The sequence below is a fragment of the Ammodytes marinus genome, assembly GCF_949987685.1.
Source record: "Ammodytes marinus genome assembly, chromosome: 20".
Classification (NCBI taxonomy): domain Eukaryota; kingdom Metazoa; phylum Chordata; class Actinopteri; order Uranoscopiformes; family Ammodytidae; genus Ammodytes; species Ammodytes marinus.
The window spans coordinates 23662154-23675649 of record NC_137224.1 but is presented as its reverse complement, the minus strand read 5'-3'; the positions used below and the strand labels follow the sequence as shown (position 1 = coordinate 23675649).

Sequence of the window (13496 nt, the reverse complement as noted above, 5' to 3'; positions counted from 1 at the left end):
TGCGTTCAATCCCCAATACTTCCCTACTAGCCTATTTAGTATGCCAGAAAAAGATTAAGGATGTCCCAATACATGCACGTCAATTGTAGTATGCTGAAAATACATAAATGCCCCACTAACTCCAATAGCGTTTTGGAGTATTCTTCGTTATTCTTGACATTTCTCGACATAATGAAAAAAAAATCTTCCTTATTTTTTTTTACTCTCTCTTGTGGCCCTAAAACTCTTCTGTACTTTAGCCTATGTAGTGTAGTAAAAAGAAAGAGTAGCCTATGTGATTTGGAATGCAGGGAAAGTATCGCCAGTAGGCTATGGCCATTGGTGTCACTTTAAAAAAAAAAAGTAATAATGTCATTAGGCTATATGCTATTGATTAACAGTGTTCCAATCCCATGGTTTTTGTTTCTGTAACTTGAAAACATGTAATTGCTAAAGACAAGCGCCTTGGCCTAGGGCTATATCATCGAAAATTAATTATTTACAGCTGAAAACGTAGTTCTGGCATTGTTCGGGTTTGACAGCCTCACGTAGCCTACTAATCCGTTCAGTGGTATCTAGCGCCCTCTGTCGGTCATGATATATCTTTGCCTTCTTCACTCAGTCAACATTGTACGTAGGCTAGCTAGAGCATAACAGTATAACGTCATACAATTTTTTCTGCCCAGACCTTGATTAAATTCAAAATCCAAAGTTGCATTACAAATCAATGAGAGATGTTGTTACTGCACACAGGCTCTAATGTCACTTTAACTAGTGGAGAATCACATGACCAATGATACAACAGTAGCCTACACATCATCATCAAATTTCAGCGTCTTTGAGTGACCTCCAAAAAAGCGCTATATAAATCCTATCAATCATTATTATTTGTAATGGTCAGCAACACCAAATGAAAAGTGTTTCCTGGCTGAATTCAAATGATATATTAAAACATTGGCAATAACTGACAATAAAAAAGTTACAAAACTATCAATATACAGTATATAAAAATCTTTTTGAGGAGGAATCATGTTTTTTATTTTTATTAGAGACTGTTTATTTATATTGTTTAATATATATGTCTATATGTATGTATGTATATTACATTTTTTATTTTGATGTAAGCAGATAAGATATATGGAGTACTTTTCATTTGCGTATTGAGAATTGTTCAATAAAGTTAATTGAAAAAACAAAACAAAAACAAACAGATCAAAAGCAATGATATATGATATATTGTGCAGTATAGTTCTACTCAAATCTGTTTGGCGTACGTGTACCGTGGCTCTCAAACTGATGTTTCACACATTTCTTGTCCTCTTCCAGGTCCTGCTGCACCCACACTATTCACTATTCATATTTTACTTTAGTATTACCATGTTAACAGTTGTCAATTATTTTATTCCTTTGTGATTTTCTATCCTTGTTGTACATGTGACCTCTAATGCATGATGTCCGTCCTTTGTTGTTGTTAGCTTATGTTGTTTCACTGTTTTTATTGTATTATGATTGAAATGTATTGTATGTAACCAGGGCGCCATAGAACATGACACCTTGGTCTCAATGCATTTCCCCGTCTCAATAAAGGTTCATCATAGTTAGATATTGCCAATTTTGCACTTATTCAAAATCATTGTTTTAATGTCAGTAATCAACTGGCAAAGTTTCATGATGATATCTACAAGTCAAATATGTTAGCCTATTGCAGTGTCTCTTGAAAGCAACACATGTAACGATTGACTTGAACAGTTTCCACACAGTGAATGCCATGCCTTCAGGGGGTGGGTGTGTGTGTGTGTGTGTGTGTGTGTGTGTGTGTGTGTGTGTGTGTGTGTGTGTGTGTGTGTGTGTGTGTGTGTGTCCTCTGAGCTACTTTACAGACATACACAGGAAAACTAAATGAATCCCTCGCTCTTTATTATGGATCACAGACACATCACCTTCCATATTAGCACACACTCAACAACATCAGTACCATGGCATGTTTACAGGCTGCTTTTGACCTGTTCAGCCTTTTGGCATCAGAATGTAAATGAGTGAACTGAAACATCTCATGGAAACAAACAGAATAACACAGAGGATATTAAGCTAAGCTGATTTGAACTGGGTTGAACAGAACAGCCTAGCACATGATCCATCTTCACCTCATTTAATGGAGGTGGTGACCAGATGGAGTCATTTGTTGGAAGAACCTCTGAATCAAAGCTTAGATATGTTTTAGAAGTTTGTCTGCGTCACCATTCTTTCATTTCTGTAGCCACTGGAGGCGAGGGGCTCGACATAATTCACCTTTAGATGCTCTATAGACAAAATGCATCCGTTTAGTTTCTTGTTCTTCAACTGGTTCACAACGACAATTCACACATAATTAACATACATGTGTGTTTGTGTGTGTGTGTGTGTGTGTGTGTGTGTGTGTGTGGGAGGGGTCATGGCACAGAGGATCATGGACACTGTATACAACTCCACATTGTCATTTCATTGGCAAACACTATACTTCACGTCCCAGTTAAACAAGCAAGATTACATTTTCAAAGGTCGTTCCACTGTTCCTAACTGTAGATAACCATAATGCACCTGCACAGGACACACATGGCTGTGAAATACTTCATTTCATTTGTTGGATTTTGGTTCAGTGTGTCTGACCAGTCACCAACTAACCGCACTGAGAAATCCTCATACTATTAAATTGTAGTGCAGTTTGTTACAATCCACCACTTTGATGCAGACGACACCACAATGCCAAGACTGTTGCAGATGTGACACCACTGCAGTAAGGTCTGCTGCTCACCTCTGTCTAACACATGGATTCATCTAGAAGACACACCCTGCATTCCGAATCGCATACCTTTACTATTTAGTATGGTAAAAAAAAGATTTAGTATGTCACGATTCTTGTGGCCAGATTTAGGATGGTTAGAAAGACCTGGATGTCTACTACATCCGGCCAAGATTTTTAGTGTTGAAAACAGTATCCTATATGGGAGATTCTGACCCATAATCCAGAGCGAACCTGAAGTGAAGTAATACTAACGGAGCCTCCATATGAAAACAAACAGGGATGCGACGGATATAAAAGCAAGAGGCAAGATCAAGGAGCCATGTTATGATGAAATAAGAGAGTAAAGTATGTCCCAATAGTATGCCTACTGGATCCTAACTAGATTATTTTTATCGTCGGGTGTAGTATGTAGAATAGAAAAAAGAAAGAGTATGAGATTCGGAACGCAGGGACAGATTTCTCCAAATGGATCTGGTACTAATACATATCTTAGAAGGGAAACCAGTAGTAGGAGATCTTATTACACACCGGGTACAGTGATGGTCCTGTGCCAGAGCATATAAGCTCCAGTATTGGGTACAGCTTGGCACACGAAACATCGGAAAAACCCCTTTTACAATGACTACATTATAACTCACACACAATATAAGTTACACAAATGACCACTAGAGGGTGGTAGGGGGCTGTATTGGGGCTCATGCACACACACATTACACAGAGGAGAGGAAGGGGGCGGCTGGCTGTGATCAGTCATCAAATCGCCCCTCCAGGATGCTCTCAAATGAGAAGGGGAAGAACTTGAAGCCCTGGCCGATGTAGAACTTGTTCTGGAACTCCACCCTGAGCACATGAAGACAAAGCTGGTGGTCAACACACGACTTTCAGAACAGTGGCTAACAATAAATACATTTCATACATTTATTTGATTTCTATATTATTCCACAATGGCCAAAATATAAGCCTAGCAGGTAAATACAGAACAAATGAGGACTAAAGGTACTGGGCAGACTCTGAGACCCACTGTGACACTGCAAACACTTCTGCTAAGTTTGTGAAAGAAAAGCTCTGGTCTCTCTACTCAATAAAACAGACAGTGGTTCACAGATCAGCACATCCATTTGAACTATACTGATTCTATATACTGGTGGTGTGCATAGTGAAATTAAAGACCTACTTCACCGGTGGAAATATGAAGGTGTATTGAACTCTGAGATCTTATGTAGCATAAATGTGCAAACATTTTAGAAATCGGTTCATCCTAGCCTGAGAAAAAGCAGATTGTTTTACGGTCTCACTGTCTAACCCTACATTTTACTAGTGTGACATCACACTAGTAAAATGTAGGGTTAGGATTAAAAGGACAGCTGGGCCAAGGGAAGACTGAGGGAAGAAAAACCTAATTAATTTTAATATAATAGCGATTTTATAATGATAGAAAGCCGGTTCCGTATGGGTGAAGTATTCCTTTAAATAGAAAATGTGATTACTGTGTAGGCTACAGATCAAATACTCGGATGAATCATAATCCTTTCATGTGTGTCATATAACAAATATCTCCTTAAATCCTGGCCTTATATATATATATACAGTCATATGAAAAAGTTTGGGAACCCCTCTCAGCCGGCATTATAATTGACTCTGCTTTCACACAAAAAAGATAAAAGTGGTATGTCTTTAATTTACCAGGAACAGCTAAGTACTGGGATGTTTTCCAAACAAAGATTTTTTGAAAAGCAGCATTTAGTTTTATGAATTAAATAAAATGTGAAAAACTGGCTGTGCAAAAATATGGGAACCCTTGTGGTCTTGCTGATTTTAATGCATGTAACAGCATGTAAAACTGAGGACTTTAAACACAAAATTGGTTGGATTATGTTGTTAAGCCTTGAACCTCATATAAAGGTCTGTTTAATCATGATAAAAGGTATTTTAGGTGCCTAAATGCAAGTTTCACTTCTCTTTGACTCTCTGCAGAAGTGAGACAGAATGCGATCATCAAAACAGCTCCCAAAAGATCTGAAAAACAAAGATTGTTCATTGTCATGGTTTAGGGGAAGGCTACAAGAAGCTTTCCCAAAGGTTTCAATTGTCAATTTCTACTGTAGGGAACGTTGTCAGGGAATGGAAGGACACAGGCACAGTTGCAGTTAAACCCAGGTCTAGCAGACCAAGAAAAGTACAAGAGCGGCATATGCGGCGTATTGTGAGAATGGTTGCACACAACCCAAAGATCACCTCCAAAGACCTGCAAGAACATCTGGCTGCAGATTGTGTATCTGTACATGGTTCTACAATTCAGTGCAATTTGCACCAAAACATCTGTATGGCCGGGTGATGAGAAGGAAGCCCTTTCTGCGCCCACGCCACAGATACAGTTGCATGGAGTATGCAAAAGCTCATTTAGACAAGCCAGATTCATATTGGAAGAAAATGCTTTGGACTGATGAGACAAAAATTAAGTTATTTGGTCTTTATAAAAAGCAGATGTTTTGGTGCAAATTGCGCTGAATTGTTGAACGATGTACAGATGCACAATCTGCAGCCAGATGTTCTTGCAGGTCTTTGGAGGTGATCTGTGGGTTGTGTGCAACCATTCTCACAATCCTCCACCTATGCCGCTCCTGTTTTTTTCTTGGTCTGCCATGCCTGGGTTTAACTGCCACTATGCCTGTGTCCTTCCATTTCCTGACAGCGTTCCCTACAGTCGAAATTGACAATTGAAACCTTTGGGAAAGCTTCTTGTAGCCTTCCCCTAAACCATGACAATGAACAATCTTTGTTTTTCAGATCTTTTGGGAGCTGTTTTGATGATCCCATTCTGTCTCACTTCTGCAGAGAGTCAAAGAGAAGTGCAACTTGCATTTAGGCACCTAAAATACATTTTCTCATGATTAAACAGACATTTCTATGAGGTTCAAGGCTTAACAACATAATCCAACCAACTTTGTGTTTAAAGTCATCAGTTTTACATGCTGTTACAGGCATTAAAATCAACAAAACCACAAGGGTTCCTATATTTTTGCACAGCCAGTTTTTCACATTTTATTTTATTTCATACAACCAAATACTGCTTTTCAAAAAATCTTTGTTTGGAAAACATTCCAGTACTTAGCTGTTCCTGGTAAATTAAAGACATACCACTTTTATCTTTTTTTTGTGAAAGCAGAGTCAATTATAATGCCGGCTGAGAGGGGTTCCCAAACTTTTTCAGACTGTATATATGATTTTATTCAGGACACATGAAGATCCATAGTACAATGTATAAAAAATAGAGTCAATACATAAATAACAACAAAAAGCACACCAATGCATGCAGATTAAAAAGAAATAAAATAGAAATAAAATAAGAGATCAGCATACAACACTTGCAGTATACAAAGATGCCCTCCAATGTCTCCAGAGTGTGGATGAGAACCTGACAGAGCTGAGCCCAGGCTTGGCCAATGCCTGAATAATACTGTTTTGTGATGCTGTCACTCTACATATAAAACGATACATCAAATTCCTAATTAAAGCATGACAGGTAGGCACACCAACATTTACAAACATTTGACTGGCACTAGACCATCTCGGTATTCTGAGAAGTATCCGCATTCCGTCATTATACGCCACAGTTAGTTTTTTCATATTGCTTTTTCTGTAAGCACGCCACAAATGGGCAGTATATAGCGGGGTACAGAATGCTCTAAATAGCGCAACCTTTACAGCAGTAGAACACATGTTAAATTTACGTGCAAGCATATTAGCTTGACCATACATCTTACGACACTGTCTTTTAATGTCTTTATCATCTGACAAATCATTAACAAAATGGTGGCCTAAATACTTCACATCATCACATACTTTAAGAGCAGTACCAGATAAAAAGAAATCAGGAAATACCAATTTCCTGTCTTCTTTGCCTCTGACTATCATAATATTGCTTTTATTTGCATTATATCGAATATCAAAATCCACACCGTATTGGGAACAAACCTTCAAAAGTTGTTGTAAGCCAGCACTATATGGGCAAAATATAACCAAATCATCTGCATACATAAGGTGATTAATGAGACTATTGCCAATCACACATCCTGTATTGCATGCATTCAACTGCTGTGACAATTCGTCCATACACATTAAAAAGAAAAGGAGATAGGATTCCACCTTGGCGTACACCGTTACCAACATAACTTATAACTCCACATTTTGACATTTCATAGTAACATCTAAACTACAACTCATTGCTCCTAAATAAAAGAAGCAGTCAACATATTAAAAAGGTCATTCTAGTGTATTATATAACTTGAGCAAATTACAAAGATGTGGGGCACAGTTCAAAAGGTCAAGGTTTTAATGGAATACTTCCACATTTTTTATCTCTAGCTTATTGCCTCAGTTCAAGACAAGGCGACAGAAACCATTCCTGTGACTGTGTGTGCATTTTTGAAGAATAAATGAGCAAAGGTTGCTCATTGCTAGTTAGGGCCTCTGAGACAGTCAGAAGATAAACTTAACTGATCACTAAAACGCTCCTTTGTGCTTGTTAGGACTTGAATTTACCACGTTATTTTGCACTTCATATTTTTTCATTTTTTTTTCTTTGAGGACCATGCACACTGCGTGGTTCCTTTCTGCTGGTATGTGCAGGTATTTGATTCTTAAGTGACATAAGGTGCAAGGAAAATCCAAGTGGACCTCTTTCCACTCCTGGCTTTAACACGCTCCATAGGCTAGAGAGCAGATCATGAGCAGATCAGCTTTAGCAATTCCTTGGAACTCTTCACTTTTGTTGCTTGTACATACTATCACATCTTTACATACACACACACACACACACACACACACACACACACACACACACACACACACACACACACACACACACACACACACACACACACACACACACACACACACACACACACACACACACACACACACACACACACACATATGGCTGCAGTATGTAGAAATGAACAGTTGATTGGGCCTTTATGAGGTAATACAGTCTTATGGTCTGCACAGGCTTAGACTGTGAGCTAATGTGACTGGAGAGCCAGCCCAGTGTGTCACCCCTCTCATACCTGATGTGCTCATTCAGGAAAAGTTGTCATTTGAAAAAACTACATTTCACTGTGGGATGCCAGCTAATTCAGATCACAGGGGAGTTGCAAACACATGCAGAATGCTAACAGCACTTTGTTAGCCTCATAGCATAATTGCCTAAATCATATTTACTCTACTCTACTTTCACTCTACATCTATTCTACTCTACATCTACTTTTGGTTAGCCTAATAGCATAATTGCCTTAGTCATATTGTAAGGGTTATAGAGTAGGGTAAAGTAGATGTAGAGTAGAGTAGATGTAGAATAGAGTAGATGAAGAGTAAAAGTAGAATAGAGTAAATATGATTTAGGCAATTATGCTATGAGGCTAACGACTTTTAGAACACACTTTCTGTTCATTTCCACCCTGTCTGCCCCCACATTTGATTTGGGAACATTGGGTAGAGGAAGAGAGAAGCGGTCAGGACCGAGGCATTTGCACTGAGATCAGCAAGCATCACTGAAGTGCTCAAATAGGTAATATTGCAATTATACAACTATTACCGACAAAAAAAAAAGTATAATCAAAATGTATTAATGTTTAAGGTATTTAAGATTAACAGTATAAAACAAGTGTGACTTATCAACGGGACAGACCCAGAGCCCATTCTTTCCTCAGCTTTGGCAGTTGCCATAATGTTGCCATGGAAATAGTTATAATCTTTAAAGAGGACTAATGTTTGCTGTTGTCCTGCTGATTTGATCACATTCTAAAATGTCCTGTAGACCAATCAGATTGCTTGTTTTCGGAACTACTTTGTGTATTATTTAGATTTTTTTTTTAAATAAAAGGCTTAATATATTAAAATGAAAAAGTAATCTCACATTACAATTCTCCAAGCCTGACACCCTCTGATGTCTTCATTTAAAAAGGGAAAAGTGGATTTTCAGTTCCTGCTGGTTCCTGGCCTCAGAGAGTGAGGGGAGTGCCCAGGAATGTCTCCCAGCTGTGGCAAATATTTTGTGTGTGAGAGGGCAACGCTCAGAAAGAGGAAAGAAATGAGAGATACTTTTCAGCCTCTCCAAACAGCTGTGAAGGGGTGGGGGGAAACCGCTTACCACCTTACTACCTAACACGTATCTTCTTGCTTTTACTGTGTGTGTGTGTGTGTGTGTGTGTGTGTGTGTGTAGGTGTGTGTGTGGGCGTGTGTATGTATGTGTGCAGATATAACTCATCAGCATGCATGTGTGAAGAGTGGACAGCAGAGCAGAGGGTCTTGGTTGACCGCTGTTTACTTTGAACATGACCATTTCTATTTTCCCTCACCTCTGTGAAGATAATGCCCTACTCCTTTAAGCTTTAGCAGAGAGCTGTGGAGCCCACACTCTGATGCTTTATTAGTGTCTCACATTTAGACCTGAGCAATACAGATTTTCTGAGGCTATTAAAATAAAAATATACTTGAGTATTTAATATGTCATATTGTAGTAGCTAATAGTCCAGGCAAAATAGCGTTTTACGACAGAATAATTGTAAAAAAAAAATGTTCAGCTCAGATCATTTCTATGAGGTGTCCAGAACAACATACTAAAAGTCCTAAGAAATCCTAGTTGGGGAAATATGTTTAATTCTCATCAATCCGAGATGTGTGCCAATAAGGCGAAACACCAATAAATCCCAATAGGGCTATTTTTTCCGTTAGTCCTATCAAAATGAAACTTTACACAATGAAAGTATCCATGAAAATTAACATTTTTTCTATTACAAGTTTCTTTGAAAATGAATTTGAATATGCAAATGAGCTATACACTAATCGTACATGCCCAAAATAAACCCAAATACGATTAATTTTTTCCTTTACTCCTACCACAATAAAACTTTACATAGTAAAAGTATACTTGAAAAGTAACTTTTTTTGTATTACAAGTTTCTTTTGAAATGAATTTGAATATGCACATGAGTTTTTTTTAATGTTTTTTTTTTAATCCAGCCTGGATCCTCGACCCCTTCTCTGTGGCTCTTGGTTCTGACACCCCCTATATCAGTTCCTGGTTTGTTCTTTGCTTAGTTCTTCCCCTCTGGGTCATATTCATCTGATAAATCAGGCAACTGTGAGTTTGTGAAGCTATACCACGACATTCTCCGCAAATGGCAGTGCAAAAGAATCCATGTTTTTTGCATGTGCATTTATTTGTGCTGCAGTCTTTCTTGCAACTACAGCGGACTACATCTAGTATTTCTGATGGTGCCGCAGGCTTATCGTCATTATTGGCCTAAATCTCCACTCCAAAACATGCCACCCCCAGTCTTTTGGGTCCATCATTTGGTAAAAGACCCGAAGACTATGGAACTTTGCAGCTGAAGTTGGAGGGAGAGTTTGAGGTTCCACTGGAGATGAGTTACTGTATCTCAGCATATCCAGTGATTCATCTTTTTCGCCCCCATACAGTGATACTAGAGCTTTTTCACCTGCTGCAATGATTAGGCCTTTCACACCAAAATGAACCAAGAGACAGTTCCAGGCTGGTGTTGGGGTCAGTTCAAAACTGGTTACAGCCTTATCCCAGTTATGAACCGGTTGGTTTCACATCGACCGGAGACAGCCATGGAGCCGGCAAGAGAGCAACGTCATGACGTCACTGTAAACGTGTGTGTACGTCACCCGACGCCGCTGCTCTTGTGGCTAACGCTAAAGCTACCGCTAGCTTTAAGCACAACAACAGCGGCGAATACGTCTTATTTTTACACTTGTTGGCTCTCGCTTTGCTTTCTTAAGCAAACAGGACCCATACAGCGTATTCTCGCCGGTCAATTTGATCGCTACGTTCGGTAATTATGTTATGTTTACGTCTCGTAGTAGCGGTGTTTTTAAATATGGCGGGCATGAGGTTTGAGTTGCTCTGGTTGGTCAGGATAATCCCTCCCCCAACCGTTCGCGCAAGCAGTTCTTATCAAACCCTGCTCAATCCTGGGGTATGAGTTCTCCCGGTTTTTACGGCCCGGAGCAGGCTCTCTGGCGGTGTGAAACCAAAACACTGGCTCTAACTCCGAACAAGCCCAGAACTAGCTCCGATTTTGCGGCGGTGTGAAAGGCCTAGATGATGCCTTTTCACACATTTTCCGGTGACTGGCTGAACACCTTAGCTTGTTTGAGAAAGCTAGTGTCATTCTTTACTTTTTCAGTGCCATTCCCTTTCCTAAGCCAAATAGATGAGACGTAGAATCACAGCCTGAAATGGCATGGATAAAGAGGAGGTTGTCTGGTTGTTGTTGCTTTCTTTGGTTCTGGTGCCAGAAACAGCTCCTGTGCATTGAGATCAGCATGATGCAACAAGAGTACTAACAAGTGACAGTTGTGTATGCGAGTTTGTGTAGGCGAGAAATGCCAGGATAAGTACTAACTTTCGGGAACATTTTGGGTATGGATTGATAGGATACTTTTCCTACTCAACCGCCCCACAATGCATTGCTTCTTTTCAAACAACATGGAATGTTTTTTTTAATTCTTTATTGCTTCTGAATACTTCAGTGTAAACAGTCCGTGCGAGTGTGAACTGAGAAGGGAGCAATATAGTGCATGTCCGTGTGTTGAAAGTGTGAGGACTCTTTTCAGCTCCGTGAGAGTGGTTTTTACACAGCATCAACTAATGCCAGTCAGTACACACACCTGATTGCAATGAGTTGATGCAGCAGCGTCACCTAACTACTCTCTCTCACGGAGCTGAAAGATTACGTGTCCTCACAGAAAGCGAATGAACGAGAGACGGCGGTTAGTATGGATCACGATGAGGTAATGTGTTTGTGTTGTTGATGTAAATAATGACTATTTCAGATAATGGTTATCTGATGATGGTGAAGCAAAGCAAACTGTGTGTTAGTACCAACCGCTCATTCATTTAGGAGTAAACACTGCAGTCTAGTTTCGCTCTCGTGAAATTGTATACAAGTTGCTTGGCAACGCCCTCGTCCCGCCCGTAGCCTATATCACTCTCCCTTTTAGCTTTTCTTCATTGCATTTTAATTTTGTTCTTTGATGGTTCAGCCCCGTTATCAGTCATTATGACGACAAATAACTGTCTCAAACAAGGCTCCCGCTCCCCTTCTCTCACCTGGAGGGATAGGCTTCTCAAATCACGTTGCTGCGCCACACTGAAATCTGCGACCAATACGGATATGTGACCATAGAGCCTGCACGAGCGAACCGAAAATCTGACTGGGTGTGCGACCAGACCAAAAGCAGTAATAAAAACTATTTAAAAACGTCTTTCTTTGCACTGATGGTCTCGTTTGCTGTTAAAGGTAATTTATGATTATCAGAGGAAACATGAGGCTGTTTAAAAGATATTTAAATGTTACTCGTAGCCGCTTTAAGTAGACAGTATGTAGTATATACATGTTGAGTATGTAGGAGGGAGGACGTTAGTATGGCTTTTCGAACACAGCGGATGTGTTTTATTGTGGTAGGAATAAAGGAAAAAAATTAAGCCTATTTGGGTTTATTTTGGGCATGTACGATTAGTGTATAGCTCATTTGCATATTAAAATTCATTAATACAAAAAAAGTTCATTTTCATGGATACTTTAATTGTGTAATGTTTCATTTTGATAGGGGTAAAGGAAGAAAATAGCCCCATTGGCAGGGCTGTATGTTTATTTAAAAAATTCAGTAGCACAATTTTGTTTTTGTAGCACACAAAGTATGATCGAAAACTTGCATAACCTTAACCCTTGCATTTCGCTCTAATTACCTTTGAGCATGTCATCTTGGTCTCATCTGAGATTCTCAATCAATGGTATATCCTATTGTACAGTAATAATTGTAGAAAAATTAATAAGGGAGTAATTATTGCAATTTAGACCAAAGATTAACCTGCCAATAGCAACTTTTGCTGATTCAGAATTATTTCCATAATTTAATCTTTAATAATAACAATAATTTCTTTATAACATTCCCTTTTAATTAAAACCAAACTTTAAACCATTGGACATAGCCTATGAACTAGTATACACATTTGTGCAATTTAGGATAAATTAAATAGGTTGTTGTGAATTTTTTCAGCTGAAGGACCAGTTGTACACTGTGGGGCTTTGAGTGCTAACTTCCTGTTCTTATCTGCTTCAAAATAAAAGTGAACTCACGTTTGGCTATTAACATGCTTTTAATGTGAAGGCGCATAGGAAATGGTATGTTTGCACACGCGGTAACTTAACTGCGTTTAATGTAAAAATGAGCCGTGTCCTTCCGTTTTTTACCGTTGGTGAAGTTTATTAGACGCTAGAATCGCCGCACGAGCATAGATCCTGACCACACATCTTTCACCAGCCAAAGTGGCGGGTGGACTCAACTACTTACTCGCCTAAGAATACATTTACCTGCTTTTGGAGAGTGTTAATGTAGAGCCTTCTAAGCAGTGTTGTGCATCACTCCTCTCTCTGTGTCTAAATGAGATAGTATCTCCTCATTAGCAACCTGTCGCAGTAGACTTGTAGGCCTATTCACCATCGCACGTGATAAATTTTAATTTATCACGCACAATTTTAAATGCGATCAAAACTGTTGCACTGTACGGCCCTGCCCATTGGGTTGTATTGTTGTCTCGCCTTATTGGCACACATCTTGGATTGATGAGAATTAAACATATTTCCTCAACTAGGATTTCTTAGGACTTTTAGTATGTTGTTCTGGACACCTCATAGAAATTAT

At 39.1% G+C, this 13496-nt stretch overlaps 1 protein-coding gene across 8 annotated transcripts in view; it reads right to left on the bottom strand.

Moving 5' to 3' along the window:
- Positions 1 to 3480: 3480 nt before the first annotated feature.
- The window catches only part of atp6v0a1b (ATPase H+ transporting V0 subunit a1b), a gene marked incomplete at its 5' end in the record, with an annotated part of 42034 nt that continues 32018 nt past the window's right edge, over positions 3481 to 13496 (bottom strand). For all 8 annotated transcript variants that reach the window (XM_080048478.1, XM_080048477.1, XM_080048480.1 and 5 more), the window contains one exon: positions 3481 to 3601. In XM_080048478.1, the coding sequence (XP_079904604.1) occupies positions 3508 to 3601 (94 nt within the window). In that variant the 3' untranslated portion in view covers positions 3481 to 3507. The remainder of the gene's footprint in view (positions 3602 to 13496) is intronic.